The 20,275-nt window shown below is 63.4% G+C and overlaps 1 protein-coding gene across 4 annotated transcripts in view; it reads left to right on the plus strand.

Moving 5' to 3' along the window:
• The first annotated feature begins 2,395 nt into the window (after positions 1–2,395).
• The window catches only part of HSPG2 (heparan sulfate proteoglycan 2), a 40,742-nt gene continuing 22,862 nt past the window's right edge, over positions 2,396–20,275 (plus strand). For 3 of the 4 annotated variants that reach the window (XM_085080193.1, XM_085080195.1, XM_085080194.1), the window contains exons 1-33: positions 2,396–2,548; positions 7,629–7,758; positions 8,872–8,955; positions 9,080–9,145; positions 9,364–9,473; positions 9,561–9,619; positions 9,972–10,132; positions 10,337–10,462; positions 10,903–11,145; positions 12,320–12,439; positions 12,516–12,647; positions 13,635–13,779; positions 14,306–14,454; positions 14,539–14,685; positions 14,750–14,913; positions 14,984–15,160; positions 15,530–15,726; positions 15,803–15,950; positions 16,039–16,166; positions 16,236–16,322; positions 16,400–16,458; positions 16,537–16,604; positions 17,180–17,320; positions 17,849–18,025; positions 18,126–18,305; positions 18,832–18,950; positions 19,026–19,137; positions 19,217–19,330; positions 19,409–19,536; positions 19,614–19,700; positions 19,783–19,832; positions 19,915–20,003; positions 20,079–20,219. In XM_085080193.1, the coding sequence (XP_084936319.1) occupies positions 2,489–2,548; positions 7,629–7,758; positions 8,872–8,955; positions 9,080–9,145; positions 9,364–9,473; positions 9,561–9,619; positions 9,972–10,132; positions 10,337–10,462; positions 10,903–11,145; positions 12,320–12,439; positions 12,516–12,647; positions 13,635–13,779; positions 14,306–14,454; positions 14,539–14,685; positions 14,750–14,913; positions 14,984–15,160; positions 15,530–15,726; positions 15,803–15,950; positions 16,039–16,166; positions 16,236–16,322; positions 16,400–16,458; positions 16,537–16,604; positions 17,180–17,320; positions 17,849–18,025; positions 18,126–18,305; positions 18,832–18,950; positions 19,026–19,137; positions 19,217–19,330; positions 19,409–19,536; positions 19,614–19,700; positions 19,783–19,832; positions 19,915–20,003; positions 20,079–20,219 (4,098 nt within the window). In that variant the 5' untranslated portion in view covers positions 2,396–2,488. Of the gene's footprint in view, positions 2,549–7,628; positions 7,759–8,871; positions 8,956–9,079; positions 9,146–9,363; positions 9,474–9,560; positions 9,620–9,971; positions 10,133–10,336; positions 10,463–10,902; positions 11,146–12,319; positions 12,440–12,515; positions 12,648–13,634; positions 13,780–14,305; positions 14,686–14,749; positions 14,914–14,983; positions 15,161–15,529; positions 15,727–15,802; positions 15,951–16,038; positions 16,167–16,235; positions 16,323–16,399; positions 16,459–16,536; positions 16,605–17,179; positions 17,321–17,848; positions 18,026–18,125; positions 18,306–18,831; positions 18,951–19,025; positions 19,138–19,216; positions 19,331–19,408; positions 19,537–19,613; positions 19,701–19,782; positions 19,833–19,914; positions 20,004–20,078; positions 20,220–20,275 lie in introns of all 4 variants that reach the window. The other variant, XM_085080192.1, reaches the window with a different exon arrangement.

Raw genomic sequence — 20,275 nt, forward strand, 5'->3', positions numbered from 1 at the left:
GCTACCCCTGTGCTCCCATAGCCCCCCTAACCACCCCCATCCCCCCACAGTCCCTCCCAACCAGCCCTGTTATCCTTCTATATCCCCCATGTTCCCATATGGCCCCCATATACACCCCCGCCCAGACCCCATAGTCCCTGTGCCCCCCATATACCCAGTGCCCCTGGCAGCCTATTCTGATCCCCCCAACCCTCATGTACAAACCCCCCTAGTATCCATAGCCCTATAACCCCCTCATAGACCCTATATATCCCTTTGCTCCCACAGCCCCCCATAACATCTGTATACCTGGTGCCTTATAGCCCCCTATAAACCCCTGTGCCCCCACAGCCCCCCGTGTCTGCCATGCTCCTTCTGTTCCTCACATAGCCCCTATACTGCCCTGTGCTCCAACAGCCTCCCACAGCCCCCTGTGCCCCCATAGCCCCCATACCACCTGATGTCCCTGCTGCCCCCCATAGACCTATAAACCTCAGTGTCCCTATAGCCACTCACCCCTGGTACCCCCATAGCCCCTACAGCCCACCTGCACTCCCATAGTCCCCACCATATCCTACACCCCTGTGCCCCCATAGTCCCCTCTCTACCCTACACCCCTGGTACCCCCTCAGCTCCCCCCATGCTGTCCCATAGCTGCCCCAATAGCCCCCAAACACTCCCAGAGTCCCTATAAACCCTGCCTTATCCCCCATTGCTCCCAAACTTCCCCACGTGCCCCAGAACCATCGTGGAAGTTCCCACAGGACCCCCTTGTGCCCCTCTGGTGTCCCCACACACCCCCATGACCCAGTAAATGTTCCCAGAGGTGACTCCCGCGTCCCAGTAGAAGTTCCCAAGGGTGTCTCAAGGTGTCACCATGCACTCCCATGTCCTTTATTAAAGTTCTCAGAGGTGACCCCCGTGTCACCCCGTGTCCCCATAACAGCTCCTACAGGTGCTCCACAGTGTCCCCATGCGCCCCTGTGTCATCCTGCAACTTTCCAGAGGTGACTCCCGTGTCCCCACATGTCCCTGTGTCCCTGTAAAAGTTCCTACAGGTGCTCCATGATGTCCCCAAGCATCCCATGCCCCTGTAAAAGGTCCCAGGGGTGTCCCCATGCACTCGTTGTCCCCATAAATGTTCCCAGAGGTGCATCCTCATTCTACCCCCACATTTGTGTCCCCATAAAAGTTCCCAGAATTGTCCCACGGTGTCCCCACTCACCCCTGTGTCCCTCTGCAAATATCCACAGCTGCCCCACGGTGTCCCCACGCACCTCCATGTCCCAGGAAAAGTTTCCAGGAGTGTCCCGCAGTGCTCCCATGAACCCATATGTCCCAGTATGTTTCCAGAGGTGACCACCCGTGTCCCCCCGTGTCCCCACGCACCCCGTGTCCTGGTGTAAGTTCTCAGAGTTGTACCCTGTGTCCCCTCGTGTCCCTGCAAAAGTTCCCAGTAGTGTCCCTCATGTCCCCGTGTCCCAGTGCAAGTTCCCAGGGGTGTCCCAAGGCGTCCCTGCAACTCTGCGTGTCCCTCCGTGTCCCCCTGGTGTCCCCGCAAATGTTCCCAGGGGTGTCACCTGTGTCACCACACACACCCCGTGTCCCATTATAAATTCTCAGAGCTGCCCCTCGTGTCCCCCCGCAACTTCCCCGTGTCGCTGTAAACGTTCCCAGGGATGTCCCCTGTGTCCCAGAGGTGTCCCACGGTGTCCCTGCATCCCTCGTGTCCCTGCAAAAGTCTCCAGGGGTGTCCCCCATGTCCCCGTGTCCCAGTGCAAGTGCCCAGGAGTGTCCTGCGGTGTCCCTGCGCCTCCCTGTGTCACCTCGTGCCCTCCCGTGGCCCCGCAAATGTTCCCAAGGGTGTCTCCCCGTGTCCCCTCGGGTCCCAGTGCAAGTTCCCAGGGGTGTCCCAGGGTGTCCCTGCACCTCCTCGTGTCTCCCCGTGTCCCCTCGTGTCCCTGCAAATGTTCCCAGGGGTGTCCCACATGTCCCTGTGTCCCTGTGCAAGTTCCCAGAGGTGTCCCAGGGTGTCCCTGCGCCCCCATCTGTCTCCCCCTCGTGTCCCCGTAAAAGTTCCCAGGGGTGTCCCGCAGTGCCCCTACCCCCCGCGTGTCCCCGGTGACGGCCCCCCGTGTCCCCGTGTCCCAGTGCAAGTCCCCAGCGATGTCCCACGGTGTCCCCGCGCCCCACCGTGTCCCCTTTGAAGCCCCCCCGTGTCCCCCCCCGCCCCCCTCGCGTCCCCGTAAAAGTTCCCAGAGGTGTCCCACGTGTCCCCGCAGCCCCGCAAAAGTTCCCAGGAGTGTCCCCGCGCCCCCGCGCGTCCCCGTTGACGCCCCCCCGTGTCCCCCCGTGTCCCCCCGTGCCCCCCCGTGGACGCGCGCTCCGCGGCCCCGCCCCGCGGCTCGGGGGGGCTCGGGGTGGGGCGGGGCGGTCCTGGGGCGGCGGCGCGACCGGAGCGGAGCGAGCGGAGCGCTCTCGGAGGGGCCGGAGTGGGGCCGGAGCGGCGATGGGGCGGCGGGGCCCGGCGGCGCTGGGGACCCTCCTGCTGCTGGGGACTCTTCTGGGGGTGAGTGGCGCCGGGGGAACCCGGGGGGTGCGGGGTTGGGGTCTCCCCGCCGAGCTGGGAGGTCCCGTAAAGGAGTTGGGGGCCCCGGAGTTGGGGTCCTGCGGAGGAGTTGGGGACTTCTAAAGCAGTTGGGATCCCTGAAGGGAGTTGGGATCTCCACCCGTGGATTTGGGGCTCTTAAAGGAGTCGAGGTCCCTTGTAGGAGTTGGAGTTTCCCCACGGAGCTGGAATCCCCGAAGGGAATCAGGGAGTTGGAATTCCCGAAAGGAATCCTGGCGTTGGAATTCATTGTAGGAGTTGGGGTGCCCTGCAGGAGTTGGGGTCCCCGGAGCGGGAATTCCATAAAGAAGTTGTAATTCCCCTGTGGTTTTGGGATCCCTGAAAGTACTTGGGGCCTTTAAAGGAGTTGGTGTCCCCACACGATTTTGGGAGCCCCTAAAGGATTTGGGTACCACGGAGCTGGGGTCCCCTGAAGGGGTTGGGGTCGCCTGGAGGAGTTAAGAACCCTTTCCCGGAGTTGGGGATCCTTGTAGGAGTTGGGTTCCCCCATGGAGTTTGTGTCTCATGAAGGTTTTGGGGTCCCTTGTGGGAATTGGGGTCCCCCTAAAGGAGTTGGGGGAGTTATGCTGTGCCCTAAGGGAATCGGGGTGTCCCCCCAGGGCAGTGACCCCCAGCGTTGTGCTCTGGCCGCTCAGGGAATTGGGGTGTCCCTCCACGTGAACAGAGGGGGTGCAGGGATCCCAGGGTTATCAGGGAATTGGGGTCCCCCAGGACACCAAGGAGATGTGGGGGTCCCTGTTCCTTAAGGGATTGGGGTGTCCGCTCTGTACCGGGGGGTCCCTGGCACCCTGCCCCCCTTTCTAAGATACTGGAGGTCCCCCCCGTACCGGAGTCACATGGGGACCCCAGGGCCCAGCCTGTCCCGTCTGGGAATTGGGGTGTTCTCACAAGGGTCCCTCTCCCCACGCCCTGTCCCATCTGGGAATGGGGTGTGTGGAGTCCCCCTGCCTGTCCCCTGACACCCTGAACTTGGGGTCCCCCAGGGACTGGGAGTACATGGGGTCACCCCTCCCTGTACCCCATCAAACTGGGGTCCCCATGACCCCCATGTGGAGAGCTCCACTCGGGGGGTCCCCATCACCCCACCCTGTCCCTCCAGGGAATTGGGGTCCCCTGTGATCCCAGGGTGGAGATGGTTCCCATCACCCCAAAAGGCCGCCCGTGGTGGTCCAGCCCCACACCTCCCCGTAGGTGGGGGTCACCTATAGGGGATCATCCTACTTTTGGGGTGCGTCCCCACTCCTGTCCGCACTCCCCACCCCATCCCCCGCCCCAGCTAAATTTAAAGGGTGATGGTGGCGCCGGTCACCCTAAAAATAACCTTCCCAAAATACCCCCCCGGGGGGGGCGCTGCGTCTGGGGGTGACCCTGGGGGGGTCCCCACCCTGCTGGGGGCAGTGGGGCAGGGGGTGACACCTCCGGGTGATCCCCCCGGGGGGTTGCGGGGGGGGGTTTGCTCCGTGGAGCTGCGCAGTCCCGATTTTCGGGGGGGCTCCCTTCAGTGGGGTGCGGGGGTGATGGCGAGGTGGGGAGGGCCCCCCGAGGTGGGGGGGTCAGGGGGGTGGTTTGGGGCTGGGCGGGTGCCCGGGGTGGAGAACAGAGGGGGCCTTGTGCTCGGGGCCATGCTGGCAGCGCTGCCCCCCCCTTTCTGTGGGGCTCCCACCCACGTCCGGGGGGGCTGGAGAGGACAAAGGGGGGGGATCCCCACTTTGCAATCCCCCACCCCCCGTTGTGCTGAGGCACAGGAGGGGATTTGGGGACCGAGCACCTCAGTACCCCCCCGGCCGGGATGCTGGGCCCTACAGCCCCCCGACAAACGCGGGGCTGGGGGGTTTCCCACGCGCCCTACGGGGTATTTGGCGTGGGCTGGGGGAGGGGATGCCGCCCCAAGGGCAGCAAAGGGTTAATTGGGGGGGGAAGGGGAGGGCGAAGCAGGAATGTGCGATAAGATCACCCTGCCCGGGGGGAAGGGGTGGGGAAAGGGGGGGGGACACCCCACGCACACACGCGTGTGCACGCACACCCCCCCGCGTGCACGCGCGCTCTTGCACACCCGTGTGTTCGGGGCACGCGTGGGATGGGGGGGCACGGCCAAGGCCGCTTTAGGGGCTCCGCGCTGCTAGGGGGGCTCGTGTAACCCCTGGGGGCACTTGGGGGCATTTGGGGACACCTGGAGGCAGTTGGGGCCACCTGGGGCTACTCGGGAGCACTTGGGGACCTCCCGGGCCCCCAGCGCACATGGCCTCTCGCCTTCGGCTCTTTCCCATCGCCAAAGATGGCCCGGCTGGGATGAGGAGGAGGAGGAGGGGGGAGAGGAAGGTCAGCTCAGACGCTGGGTCCTTGCCAGGACTCCCGGGTCTTCCTCTCGCCATCAAAACCTGACAACCCCCCAAAAAAGACCTTGTGACCCCCCAAAAAATTTACTCCCCCCCAAAAAATCTGTTTACCCCCCAAAAAACCCCAACTCCATCCCCATATCAGTCTGCCCCCCAACCTGTCTCTGCCCCTAAAAAAAAATCATATCCCTCCCCCAAAATGTCCATTTCCCCCCACAAAACCCATCAAACCCCCCAACTCATCTCTACTCTCCAAAACCCATCTCCCTCCCCAAAAAACCCATCACCCCACCAGACCAATCTCCCCGCAAAAAAACACCCCCCAAATTTAACTCCCTCCCCCAAAAAAACCCATCTCCTGTCCAACACCCATTTACCCCAAAAAAGCCCAGAGCGGCCCCCCCAGTCCAAGTCCTTTCAGGATAAATTAGGCAATGCCAGCAGGCAGGAATGCAGCGGGGGGAGCACATATTTGGGGCCCCCCCTGCCTCCCCGGCCGTGGCTTTGACTCCGCAGCTGTTTCACCCCCAAATCCCGGGGGCGGCAGTGTGGGGGAAGGGGGGAGCAGCTGCCTGTGCCCCCCCGGGAGCAGCATCCCGCCAGCTGTGCTGGCAGCCCCCCCAAATCCTGGGGTGACCCCCATCCCCCCAAACTGGCGGTGGCTCAGTCCTGGGGGACCCCCGGGAGGGGGGAGGAGGGGTTTTTTGGGGGGGAAACACCTTTTAACATGACCTTGGGGGAACAATAAGCCGGGGGGAGACTGCTATTAATAACCCCCCCGGTTATTATTCCTGTGCTGCGTCACCTCCTCTTCCTCGCCCGGATGAATTAACGGGGGGGTCACATGCAGATTTGGGGGCCACTTCAAGATTTGAGGAGACACATCCAGATTTTAGTGGGGAACATCCCAACTAGGGGCGGGGGGCAGCCAAATTGAGCTGGGGACACCCTCATAAGGGGGGTCTGAGGTGTCCCCCCAATTTGGGGCGCAGTTTGGAAGCGGGAGGTGGTCAGGGTGGTGCTTCCTCACCCTCCTCTTCCTCGGCTTCCCCCTTCCCCTCCCGCTTTTCCCCAGGGTGCGGGCCAGGATTTGGGCCGGGGAGTGGAAAATGTGAGCGGCGGCGGGGCCGTGGCGTCCGGCCGGGCGCGGTGCCCCGGCGGCAGCGGGGGGGACCCGGGTGGCCGGGGGGGCCCAGGCGTCCGGGGGTGCGGGGCCGCGGCGCGGAGAGGCTTCCGGTAACCGGAGAGGGGGGATTGTCCCCGACCCTGCTCGGACACCACCGGACACCCGACACGCAGCTGCCCTTCCGCCGGCCGGGCTGAGGCTGCGGCGCCGGGGCTGAGCACCCGCGGGCTCGGTGCACGAGTGTCGCGGCGACTCCAGAGCACCCGCGGGCTGGGTAGAGGGGGCCGAGCAGCCACGGGTCGGTGCGCGAGTGGGGGACACGGTGGCAGAGACGCCACACAGTCCGTGCGTGCGAGGGGATGAGGGGCTGAGCACCCACCCTCTGTGCTGGCTGAGCTCTCACACACTCGTTGCACATGTGGGGAGCAGCAGAGAACCCCCCAGCACGCACGGCCTGGTGCCTCAGTTTCCCCCTGCACGGGGGCTGCGGTGACACCCGCGGAAGGCCCCCCAGCAGACCCCTTGGGGTTCTGGGTCCCCCCATCGGCGTGCCCGCGTGCCCCGTGTGCCCCCCTCTGTCCCCACCCCTTGTCTCCCCGTGTCCCCCCCGTGTCCCGTCCCCCCCAGCGCCCGCCTAATCCCCCGGCGCTTGTTTGCACAGCAAAGTGCTGCTGCGACGGATTCCTGCCGGGGCCGGGGTGGGGGCACCCGCCGAGCCGCACACGCGTGTGCACGGGCTGTGGGCAGCGGGCACACCCAGCTGGGGCACACGCGTGTCCGGGTGCGGATGTGGCAGCGGCAATGCGTGTGCACCGTCACCCGTTGGCCACTGCCGCGGTGTGTGTGTTCACACACATCCTCGTGTTTGGGCACAGCGGTGGTTGTGCAAACACGCGTGTGCGCAGCCCCACGCGTGTTCCCTTGTTAGTGCACACGTGGGGTGGCGCAAACACGCGTGCACGAAGCGTGCAAGCGCGTGTAAGTGTGCACACACCGCTCGCGTGTGGCCGTGCAAACACACCTGCACACGTGTCGCTGCACACACACGTGCTGCCGCAGACGCGCGCACAGCCAGGTGTCACCGTGCACGCCTGTCCCCGCGCCTGCGCGCGCACGCCGCGGTGCAAACCCACGTGCACGCGCGTCCCCGTGTCGGCTGCTGCGGGCGGCGGTGCACACACGTGTCCCCGTGTCACTGAGCGCCGTGTCGGTGCACACGTGGAGCGGTGTAAACGTGCGGGCACGCGGGTCCCGTGTCGCTGCACACAGGTGTGCACACCGCGGCTCCCTGGCCGTGCCCCCCACGCGTGTCCCGATGCCGGTGGTGTCCCGCTGCCGGTGGTGTCCCGCTGCCGGTGGTGCCGGCGGTGCCCGCGGCGCCGGTGCCGGTTGGTGCAGGAATGCAGAGTGCGATGAGCTCATCCCGCTCCCTCTTCCCGCTGACGCCACCGCACAGCCACGCACCCCCACCCCTGTCCCCCCCGCGGGATGACGTGGCGGGCACCAGCGGGGCCGTGTCCCCTGGGTGGCCCCGTCCCATGGTGGCCCTGTCCCCCAGGTCACTGGCGGCGCCCGCGGCTGGGCCGACGCCTTCCCCGAGGACACGGTGGCCGATCACGTCGGGGACACGAGGGGACGGCGCTACTACCGCCACCTGTCAGATGACGAGGACCTGGTGGCCTCCGGAGGTGAGGCGACCCCGGGGGGCCCCAGGGTGGGTGGGTCCTGATGCCACCATGGGTGCCATTTGCACAGCCACTGCAGGTTGCACTGGGACTGGGTTGGTTGGTGCCACGAGGGGTGGTTGTCACCCTGAATAGGTGTCACCATGGGTTGGTGTCCTGTGAGTGGGTGTCACCCTGGTGCCACCACATTGTCACCATAGCAGATAGGACTAGGACTTGGTAGCATCTAGTGGTAAAGTGTCACTGGGTGGGAAAAAGCCACCTTGGGTGAGTGTCAGCATGAGTGGGTATCAACATGGGTGGGTGCCACTCTGGATGCCACTTGCACTGTCCCGATGGCAAGTGGCCCCAGGACCTGGTGCCATCTAGTGCCAGTGTGGCACTGGGTGCCACCAGGGGTGGGAGTCACTGTGGCTGGATGTCACCATGGGCGGGTGTGACATGAGTGGCTGTCACCAGGTTGGGGGGTGTTACCATCAGTTGGTGGCACCATGGGTGTCACTCACCATTGCAGGTGGCACTGGGACTTGGTGGCATCCACCTGTAAGTTGTGGGTGTCGCCCTGTGTGGGTGTCACCAAGAGCAGGTGCCACCCTGAGTGCCACTTGCACTGTCCCTGTCTCAGATGGGACTGGGACCTGGCGGCATCTGGTGATAAGGTGGCACTGGGTGGGTGGATGTCACTGTGAGCCATCCCCCCCACAGATGCCACCAGGACTTGGTGGTAGGGTGGCAGTGAGTGGGTGAGCGTCACCCTGGGTGAATGTCACCATGACTGGGTGTCACCATGGGTCGATACCACCCTGGGTGCTCCTATATTGTCCCCAGGGCAGGTGGCACCAGGACCTGGTGGCATCTGGCAGTAAGATGTCACCAGATGGTTGCCACCACGGGTATGTGTCACTATGGGGGTGTGTTGCATGTGTGGGTGCCACCACATTGTCCCCATTGTGGATGGCACTGGCCCTTGGTGGCATCTGGTGGCAAGTGTGGCACTGGGTGCCACCATGGCTGGGGTAGTGTCACTGTGAGTGGGTGTTTGTCACCTTGGGTGTGTGTCCACACACGTGGGTGTCCCCGCGGGCGAGTGCCACCCTCACGCTGTGCCCACGGCAGATGGCAGCGGGGAGGATGGCAGTGGTGTCCCCTGGCCACCGGCAGTCATGATCCCGGCTCCTGGCAGCGGGCTGGCACCCACCGGTAAGGGGACACTGCGGATGGCACCTGGCCCCGGGCTGGTCCCCGCTGGCACCGCTCTCAACCTCTGTCTGCTCTTCATCCTCCTCCTCCTCTTCCTCTTCCTCCTCCTCCTCCTCGGGGGCAGCGCCCGGGCCCCGCCCCGCGCCCGCGGGCATGGTGGTGGCCGAGCCCGAGGATGATCCCCCGATCAGTAAGTGACACTTTTTGGGGACCTCCCCTTTGCCGCATCCCCACTTTTCTTCCTCCTGTGCTTCACTGGGTGGGATTGCAAACACAGCTGGGGGGTGGGAGGAACATCTGGACGGGGGGTCACAGCTGGGTGAGGGTCACGGGGGGGATTTTTGGGGGGTGCAGCTGCCAGCCCCCCATTTTTGACACCCCCATCCCCCAATTTTTGCCACCCCCCAGTTTATTTCCGGGCGCTGGTGAACTTCACCCGCAGCATCGACTACAGCTCCCGGCTGGAGGATCCTGATTCTGAGGAATTTCGGGAGATTTCTGAGGCTGTGGTGGATACGGTGAGGACTGTGGGGAATTAGGGGGGTGCCGGGAGTGGGGGGCACCCAAGGAAGCACCCTGACCCCCCGTTTTCTGCCCCCCAACAGCTGGAGTCAGAGTATTACAAAGTGCCTGGGGAGCAGGTCGTCAGCGTGGTCTTCATCAAGTAAGTTGGGGGGCTTTGGGGGGCTTGGGGGAGCCTAGGGGGGGCTCAGAGCATTTTTGGGGGACTCAGGGGGTTTTGGAGGGTCAGGGAAGCAGGCGGGGAAGGGGGAGGGTTGAGGGAGCAAGGGGTCAGCTGGGGACATTTTGGGGTGCAATGAGGAAGTTTTGGGGTGCAATAAGGAGCTTTTGGGAGCGCAGGGAGATTTTAGGGTGATGTAGACATTTGGACTGATGGGGCAGATTGGAGGTGATGAGGATATTTTGGGGTGCAATGTTTGCAATGCTTTGGGGACTCAGGGCTGGTTTGGGGGTGCAGCATGGCTATTTCGGGGTGCTGACCCCTCGTCCCCCAGGCAGCTGGATGGGGATGTGTTCGTGGAGCTGGACGTGGGCTCGGAGGGGAACAGCGACGAGGCGCAGCTCGGGGGTGTCCTGCGGGACCTGCTGGCCGGCGGCTCCATCGCCTCCTACCTCACCTCCCCTCACGGCTTCCAGTTCCGCCGCCTGGGCGCCGGTGAGCCCGGGAGGGGCTTGGGGAGGAGCCTGGAGTGCTCTGGAGCAGTTTGGGAGGGATTTGGGGCAGGGGGGCTCAGAGCACCACGTCGCAACCTGTCTTAGTCTGCTAGCCCCCATGTCCTGACATGTGTTGACCCCCGGCCAAATTGGGGTGGGGGGCGTTTCGGAGTGACCCCCTGACCGTGTGCCCTGCTGTCCGCAGTGACCCCCCAGCCCCGTCCCTGCACCGCGGGGGAGTTCTCCTGCAGGAGCGGGGAGTGCGTGGCTCTGGAATATCGCTGTGACCGCCGGCCTGACTGCCGCGACGCCTCCGACGAGGAGGGATGTGGTGAGGAGCCCAGCACCCCTGGAACCTCCTCTGCCCCCTACGAACCCCTCAAACCACCTCCCACACCACCTTTTCCCCTCTGTACCCCTCTAAATCCCCATTTCTTACTTTAATCCCCCTGCATCCCTATTTTACTCCACCAAAACCACCTCCACACCACCTTTTCCCCTCTATACCCTTCCGTCTCCCGCACCACCTTTTCCCCTCTCTACCCTCTGCATCCCCATTTCTCACTTGAATCCCCCTGCACCCTTATTTTATTCCTATACCCCCAGAAACACTCCTCACACCCCTTTTTCTACCCTATAACCTCTCTGCACCCCATTTCACCCCTACACCTCCCCATAAACCCCCCTTGCACCCCTCCCCTCAGCCCCCCAACCTCTTCACCTCCATTCCCCCCTAAATTCTGCCATAAATCCCCTTTTATCTTCCCCCAGAGCCCCCCTCTCGGCCAGCCCCCAGCACCGCCCGCCCGGCCACCACTCGCCCGCTGAGCACTGTCCCCGCGGCCACCACCCCGGCGTCCCACCCGCGCCCCTTCACCCCGCGCCCCCCAAGACCAGCGGCTGGCGGGTGCCAGGGGGGTGAGGCTGCCTGCAGGGACGGGCGCTGCGTCCCCCGGGATTACCTGTGCGACGGAGAGCGCGACTGCGCCGATGGCTCCGACGAGGACTCCTGCGGTGAGTCCTGGGTAATGGTGAGGGCTTGGGGGGTTCTGTCTGGACTTCAGCAAAGCCTTGGACATCATCTCCCATGGCAAACTCCTGGAAAAGCTGGCAGCCCATGGCTTGGGCAGGTTCACGTTTTGCTGATTTAGGAACTGGCCCAGAGAGTGCTGGGAGGTGAGATGGTGCTGTGTCCAGTCAGTGTCTGGTCACCAGAGGTGCCTCCCAGGGATCAGTGTTGGGCCCAGTCCTGTTCAGTATCTTTACTGATGATCTGGGTGAGGGGATTGTGATCCACACCAAGCTGGCTGCAAGTGTGGATCTCCTGGAGGGTAGGAGGGCTCTGCAGAGGGACCTGGACAGGCTGGATCCAGGGCCAAATCCGAGGATATGAGGTTTAACAAGACCAAGTGCCACATCCTGCACTTTGATCACAACAACCCCTGCAGTGCTAGAAGGTTAGGAACAGAGTGGCTGGACAGTGGCCAGGCAGAAAGGGACATGGGGCACTGATGGACAGCAGTTGGACATGAACCAGCAGTGCCCAGGTGGCCAAGAAGGCCAATGGCACCCGGCCTGGATCAGGAATGGTGTGGCCAGCAGGACCAGGGCAGTGATTCTGCCCCTTTACCCAGATGGTGAGCCTCACCTCGAGTGCTGTGTCCAGTTCTGGACCCCCAAATTTAGAAAGGATGTTGGGATTCTGGAGCATGTCCAGAGAAGGGCAACAAGGCTGGTGAGGGATCTGGAACACAAGTCCTGTCAGGAGAGCTGAGGGAGCTGGGGGGGCTCAGCCTGGAGAAAAGGAGGCTAATGGGGACCTTATCACAATACAATTCCCTGACAGGAAGGTGCAGCCAGGTGGGGGTTGAGCTCTGCTTCCAGGGAATGAGGGACAGGATGAGAGGGCACAGCCTTAAGTTGTGTCAGCAGAGGTTTAGGCTCTATATTAGGAAGAAGTTTTTCACAGAAAGGGTGACTGGGCATTGTAAGGGGCTGCCCAGGGAGGTGGTGGAATCACCATCCCTGGAGGTGTTTAAGGAAACCCTGGATGTGGCACTCCATCCATCACACACGGTCTGGGTGACAAGGTGGTGTCAGGTCATAGGTTGGAGTCGATGATCTCAGATGTATTTTCTGACTAACTGATTCTGGGATTCTGCATGCTGACCTCCCCCGTGCCCCCCAGGCACCCCATCCCCCTGCGAGCCCAACGAGTTCAAGTGTGACAATGGGCACTGTGCCCTCAAGCTCTGGCGCTGCGATGGCGAGAATGACTGCGGCGACGGCTCTGACGAGAGGGACTGCCGTGAGTACAGGGGCTCGGGGAGACCTGTGGGGACTTGGGGACACAGCTGACGGGTGGCACCATGATCCCCCTGCAGCCACCAAGGCGCCCGGCGCGGCGTGTGGACCAGCAGAATTCCGGTGCGTGTCCAGCGGGACTTGCATCCGCGCCAGCTACCAGTGCGACAAGGAGCCCGACTGTCCCGACCGCAGCGACGAGGTTGGATGTGGTGAGTGACACTGCAGGGGACAGCTCGGCAGGGGAGGGGACATGGGAACCAAGCTGGGCTGGGGATGCTGTTGCAAGGGTGCTGTGCGCAAGCTGTGGGGTCATGTGGTGCTGTGGCATTGGGAAGGGGATGTGCCCAGGGTTCTGTTGTGGCACCAGGATGAGGACATTGTGCCCAAGCTGTCCTGGGGATACAGGGCTGGGGACGCTGTGTCTGAGCCGTGCCAGGGGCTCTTTGCTGTGGCGCCAGGCTGGGAGCATTGCCTGGGGACACTGTGCCATGGCACTGGGCTAGGGACATTGTGTCATGGTACCAGGCTGGTGACACTGTGCCTGGGGACGTTGTGCCGTGACACTGGGCTGGGAACATTGCGGACAAGGACTCTGTGGCATAACACCATTCTGGGGACACTCATGGCACCGGGCAGGGGACACTGCACCCAGAGACCCTGTGCCATGGCACCGTCTTGGGGACATTGTGCCCAGGTGCTCTGTGACAGCACTGGGCTGGGGACTCTGTGCCCCAGCCATGCCAGGGATCCTGTGCCACATACTGGGGACCCTGGGCTGGGAGCTTGTCCCCAAGTGGTGCCATACTGCTGGGGACATGTCACAGAACCAGGCTGGGTATCAAACTGGGGACCCTGTCTACAGGCTGGACTGGAGACTCGGTGCCAATGAGCCTGTCCCTGGTGAGCCTGGGATGGTGGTGGCAGTGTCCCCATCCCCTAGTGGTACCATGCAGAGCAGGTGGCAGTGACAATGACAGGGTGGCAGTGGCAGTGTCCCAGTTCCCTGAGGGGCCAGGCGGGGCAGGTGGTGCCAGTGGTAGTGGCAGTGAGAATGACAGGGGTGGCGTGATGACTGCACCAGAGGTAGTGGCGGTGACAATGACAGTCTGGTGGTGGCATCGTCCCTGTTGCCTGGGGGTGCTGCATTGTGCAGGTGGTGCAGGTGACAGTGACTAATGACCGGGTGTTGGTGGCAGTGCCCCCACAGGTGGTGACGCTGCCGCGGGAGTCGGTGCGGGCGGTGCCAGGCCAGACGGTCACCTTCACTTGTGTAGCCACCGGTGTCCCCACGCCCATCGTCACCTGGCGCCTGAACTGGGGACACACCCCCAGCAGCCACAGGTGGGCGGGGCCTAAGGGATGGAGGTTGTGGATTGGAGGGGGTTGGAGGAAGGGGCGTGGCTTGCTATTGGGGAGGAACGTGTGATAGGGTGTGGTCTGAGATGGGCGGAGCTTCCATATGGGGCGGGACCGGGGGCGGGGTTTGTGTTTGGGGCTGAGGTGATTGGAGGAGGGGTGGGTCTGGGGGCGGGGCTTGTGGAAGTGGGAGGAGCCTGTGGCAGGAGGGGGCTGTGGTGGGAGGGGATTGCACAGGGGGTGGGGATTGTGTGCAGGGTGCGGTCTGTGTGGGCGGAGCTAGCAGTCAGGGATCCCCATGGTGGGTGGGGCTCGTGCAGTGGGAGGAGCTTGTGCTTAGGGGCGGGGCCTGAGTGTAAGCAGGTCCTGTAGAGGGAATGAGCTGCTGTGCTGGGCTGGGCACTGGGTGTGCTGGGTGTGCAGAGCACCAGCTGTGCCCGGGGCTGTGTGTGGCTCTGGGTGTGCTGGGCTCCATCTGTGCCCAGCTTTGGGTACCAAACGTGCCACACAGGGTGTCCATCGTGAGCGAGGCTGGGCAGGGCACGCTGACCATCCGGGATGTGAAAGAAGCTGATCAAGGCGCCTACACCTGCGAGGCCATCAACACCCTGGGCATGGTGTTTGGCATCCCCGACAGCATCCTCACTGTCACCCGCCCTGGTGAGTGGCCCCTGCTATTCCCTCTGTCTGCCACCGACCCCACTGTGGCACTGTCACCATCACCCACTGTCTCATCTCTCACAGGGCCATGTCCTGAGGGCCACTTCCAGGTGACGGGGACATCCCGCTGCCTGCCCTGCTTCTGTTTCGGTGTCACCACCTCCTGCCGTGCCACCACCCGGCATCGCCACCGCATCCACCTGCGCTTCAACCGCCCCGACGACTTCAAGGGTGAGTTGTGGGGACAAGGGACGGGGGGCAGGGGACACGCCAGGGGCTGAGTGTTTCCTTGCAGGTGTCAATGTGACAGTGCCGGCGGCGCCATCCGCACCGGTGCTCTCGGCCACCCAGCTCCACGTGGATGTGGGCCTTGAGGAATTCCAGCTCCTGGACTTGTCCCGCCGCTTCCTGGCACTTGACGCCTTCTGGACACTGCCAGAGCCCTTCCTTGGGGACAAGGTGATGCCGGGGTGGGGTCAGGGCTGGGGACACCAGTGGCACGGCCACTGACAACCCGTTGTGCTGCCAGGTGGATGCCTACGGGGGAGCGCTGAGCTACGGGGTGCGGTACCGGCTGGGCCGGGGACCCCCCGAGCCCACTACCCACCCCGACCTGCTGCTGCGGGGCCACGGGCGGCAGCTGCGGGCGCGTGCTGGTGACACCCAGCCAGATGTCCTCAACAGGCGGCACGTGCCCCTCACCGAGGTGGGTGTGAGAAGGGATGGTGATGGTGGCAGTGGTGGCAGTGATGGTGGGGAGGGGCCAGCGGTGGCAATGATGGGGAGATGATGCTGGTGGTGATGGGTGAGTGATGCTGGTGGTGGTGGGTAGATGATACCAGTAATGGTGGGTGATACTTGTGATGGGTGGGTGATGCTGGAGGAGATGGGTGGGTGGTGTGGTGGCACTGCCCAGTGATGGGAAGGAGATACCAGCAGTGAGTGTGTGAGACCAGCAGTGGGTGGATGATGCTGGTAGTGATGATGATGATGGGTACTGATGCCGGTGGTGGCAGGTGGGTGATGTCAGCATTACCACCACCCTGCTGTGACACCACTGTCACTGTCCCTGCAGGACCACTGGGAGGATGAGCAGGGTGCCCCCGTGAGCCGGGAGCTGCTGCTGCTGGTGCTGCAGGGGCTGGAGGGCATCTTCATCCGGGCAGTGTATGATGGGCGCATGGCCAGCGTGGGGCTCAGCGATGTGGCCATGGACATCACCAGTGCTGGGGACACTGGCCTGGGGCCAGCCAGTGACGTGGAGGAGTGCAGGTAACCACTGGCAGCAAAGTTACGGGCTTGGTGCCACTGCTGCTGTGATGCCACCATCACATTTCTGTGTTCCCAGGTGCCCCGTGGGCTACACGGGGCTGTCATGCCAACACTGTGCTCCCCGTTTTGAGCGAGTGACAAGGGGACCCTACCTGGGGACTTGCTCCGGTTGTGGCTGCCATGGCCACTCCAGCACCTGTGACCCCGTTTTTGGGCACTGCCTGGTAAGGAGTGAGGGGGTGATAAGGTGACAAGGGGACAGGGACACAGCATGGTGTGACTGCTCCCCTGTGACCTGTGTTCCCCTCCCAGAACTGCCAGCACAACACAGAGGGTCCCCAGTGTGAGAAGTGCAAACCCGGCTTCTTTGGTGATGCCACCAAGGGCACAGCCACTGCCTGTCACCCTTGTCCCTGTCCCTACACTGAGCCATCTCGCAGGTGGGTACCAACCCCAGGGACCATCCCCTGATATCACTGCCCCGGCATCACTGTCATTGTCACCCGCAGGTTCTCGGAGTCATGCTTTTTGGACACGGATGGCCAGGCCACCTGCGATGCCTGTGCCCCTGGATATGCCGGCCGCCGCTGTGAGAGGTGGGTAGGAGGCATCTGTAACAGACCCCACCTGAGACCCCCCACCTGTCACCCACCTGTCCCCCATCCACCCATAGGTGTGCCCCAGGCTACGAGGGAGACCCCATCCAACCAGGTGGCAAGTGCACCCCGATCGGTGAGTAGAGGGGTGCTGGTTGGGGGTGTCCCCTCCCCACCCATGGGTGCCCCCCACCCTCACCCTCACTGCCTGCAGGCCAGGAGCTCGTCAAGTGTGATGCCCGTGGGGGCCAGGACGAGGCAGGTGGCACTTGTCGCTGCAAGGTGAGCACAGGGGGCTGGGGGGACGTTTTGGGGGGACAGTGGGGGGACAATAGAAGGACAATGGGAGGGTAATGGGGGGCTGGGTGCTGCCATCCCCCACTGCACCCGTCTGGTCCCGGGTACCCTGCCCTAACACCCATCCTACCTCTGCCCCATAGCACCCAGTCCACCCTCCCAGCAGGACCCACTCCAATCCCCCAAAACACCCAGTCTGACCCTTGGGACACCCAGTCCAATCCCCCCAGCACCAATGTCTGACCCCCCATAGCACCCAGTCCATCCCATCACGCCCAGTCTGCTCCCTGGGATACCCAGTCCTTCCCCCAGCACCCATCTCACCCCTTGCTCCATGACACCCAGTCCATCCCCCATGTGATCCACTCCAATCCACCACAGCACCCAGTCTGACCCACCACGGCATCCAGTCTGACCTCTGGAGCACCCAACCTGACTCCCCACAACACCCAGTCTGGTCCCTGGGGTACCCAGTCCCACCAATCCCCCCAGCATCCATCCCACCCACTGCACCCAGTGCCACCCATGTCCCTGCTCACCCTGGCACCCTTTGCCCCCAGCCCAACGTCCGTGGTCGGCTCTGCGACTCCTGCGCCGCTGGCACCTTCCACCTGAGCGCTGCCAACCCTGCGGGCTGCCTGCCCTGCTTCTGCATGGGGCTGTCCCGCTCCTGTGCCAGCTCTGCCTGGCACCGCCACCAGGTACCCCAGGGCACTGTGTCATGCCATGCCTTGTCATTGTCTTGTGTCATTCCATGGCTTAGCATTAGCGCCATGTTGTGCCGTGCCAGGGCCATACGGTGTCATGCCATGCCATGTTGTGCCATGCCTTGCCACGTCTTGCTGTGTCATGCCATTATGTGCCATTATACGTCGTATCATGCCACATGGTGCCATGCCATGCCATGTACTGTGTCATGATGAGTTACTATGTCATTGCATGATATGATATGTTACACTGTGCCATGCTGTGTAATGCCATATAGTGCCATGTTGTGCGGTGCCATGCCATAATATCATGTCATCCATGTCATTCCTGCCATCCATGCCATGCCATGCGATGCCGTGCGATGCCATGCCATGCCATGTGGTGTCATCCATGCCTTTTCATGCCATGACATGCCGTTATATGTAATGTAGCACCATGCCATACAAAATACATGTTGTGCTTTGTCATGCCATGCCGTGCCATGTAATGCCATGCCATGCCCACCCTGATCCCTCCCCCAGGTGCTGCTCAGCTCTGAGGACTCGGCGCCGCTGCCCCTGGCCAACCTGTCGGGCACACGGCTGGTGGGAGCAATGCCACACTTTGTGTCCCCAAGGGAGCTGCGCTTTGATGCCTTCCGGGACCTGCCACGGGGTGTGCACTACTGGGTGCTGCCTGCATCCTTCGCCGGAGACAAGGTGACACAGCTGCTCCAGGGGACACCTCTGCACCTCTCCGTGTCCCCAGAGCCCAGCTCGGGGGGCGGGTGACCCTGAGCCATGCTGCGTGTCCCCACAGGTGACAGCATACGGCGGGGAGCTGCGGTACACTGTGACACACAGGGCCCCAGCGGGTGCTCCCTCACCCCCCCGGCACCCCGACGTGCTGCTCCAAGGCAATGGGATCTTCCTGGAGCACTTCTCCAGTGCCACTCCCCCGGCTGGTGTCCCCACCACCATCACTGTGCCCATCCGTGAGGTGAGATGGGTCTCTGTGTGGCACCCAGCAGGAGGGGTCATGGAGGGAGGGAGCCAGACTGGGTGCTGGCGAGGGGTCAGTCTGAGGGGTCTGGGTGCTATGGGGGGTCAGACTGAGTGCCCCAGGGATCAGACTGGGTGCCATGGGGGCTTTTGGAATGGGGGTTGGAATTGGTGCCATGGGTGCCATAGGAAGTGCCGTGGGGCTTGGAATTGGGTGCCCGCTGATCAGACTGGGTGTCCTGGGTGCTGAGCAGGGTTGAACTGGGTGCTGTAGGAGGTTGCAGTGGGTCCCAAGGTGTATCAGACTGGGGACCCAGGGATCAGAGTGGGTGCCACGGGGGCTTTTTGGAATGGGGGATTGGAATTGGTGCCACGGGGGGTGCCATGGGAATTGAGTGCCTGTGGATCAGACTGGGTGTCCTGGGTGCTGAACTGGGTGCCCCAGGGGGTTGCAGTGGGTCCCAAGGAGGGTCAGACTGGGTGCAGTGGGGGATGACAGCCCCCATGTCACCCTGGTGCCTCAGGGCGCCTGGCGCCGAGCGGATGGGCACGATGCCACCCGCGAGCACCTCCTGATGGCCTTGGCCGACGTGGACCTGTTCATGATCCGGGCGTCCTACTCGGAGCAGCCAGACGAGAGCAGGTGGGTTCCTTGCGGAGTCAGGAGGGGACACGGAGGCGTGGCAAGGCAGTGATGACGTCTCCTCTGGCCCCGCAGGCTGGCTGATGTCACCCTGGACGTGGCTGTGCCACACGCCACCGGCCGCCCGCCTGCGCTGGAGGTGGAGGATTGCGCCTGCCCCCCTGGGTACCGTGGGGCCTCGTGCCAGGTGAGATCCTCAGTTCCCTCACCGCCACCGTGGGGACGCTGAGCCGTGTCCCACCCTGCTGCCACCGTGTCCCCTCTAGGACTGCGACACCGGATACACCCGCAGCTCCGCCGGGCTCTACCTGGGCACCTGTGAGCCGTGCCAGTGCAATGGTCATGCCAGCGACTGCCACCCTGACACCGGTGTCTGCCAGGTCAGCTGGGGACAGCCAGGGGACACCCCAGGGACCCCCATGGTGGAGACACCGATGCCATCACCCCTTTCCTTACAGGGCTGCCGGGATCACACAGAGGGTTCCCAGTGTGACAAGTGCCAACCTGGCTACTACGGCGATGCCACCCGCGGCACCCCAGGCGACTGCCAGCCCTGTCCCTGCCATGGACCCCATGGGGACATCCAGTAGGTGCCATTCCGTGGTCTGTCACATCCCTGAGGACACTGACAGAGTGTCACCTGTCCCTTTTTCCCCTCCACAGGGTGACAAAGATCTGCTTTGAGGATACGGATGGGCAGCCCACCTGCAGTTCCTGTGCCCCGGGGCACACCGGGCGCCTCTGCGAGAGGTGACAGGGACACCAGGGTGGGGTGGGGGGTGTTTTTGGGGTGACCCCCCCCTCACTGCCTCGTTTTGGGGTGTCCCCATAGGTGCTCACCTGGGTACGTGGGGGACCCACTGCGAGGAGTGCCATGCCGAGGTGAGTGTCATAGGGGGGACAAAGTGGTGACCCCTGTGGTGACACTAAGGGAGATTGTGACTGACTGTGTGTCACCCCTCAGTGCCCGGTGTCCCCGGTGGGCAGTGCCAATGTGACCCACGTGGCAGCACCGGCGAGGGCTGTGATGCCAACGGGCAGTGCCACTGCAAGGTGAGCCTTGTGTGTGTGTGTCCCCAACCCCGGGAGGGTTGACAGGGAGATGTCACCATGCCGTGTCCCCCCCAGGCCAACGTGGAGGGTCCCCACTGTGCCACGTGCCGTCCCCACCACTTCCACCTGAGCAGGGACGAGCCGGCCGGCTGCCTGCCCTGCTTCTGCATGGGCATCGTCCAGCACTGCACCAGCACCAGCTACGCCCGTGGAACTGTGAGTGTCCCCTGTGTCCCCACGTGTCCCCAGGATGTCCCCAGGTGTCCCTGACC

This window comes from Lichenostomus cassidix, chromosome 21, assembly GCF_008360975.1.
Source record: "Lichenostomus cassidix isolate B80296 chromosome 21, HeHo_3.0, whole genome shotgun sequence".
Taxonomy (NCBI): domain Eukaryota; kingdom Metazoa; phylum Chordata; class Aves; order Passeriformes; family Meliphagidae; genus Lichenostomus; species Lichenostomus cassidix.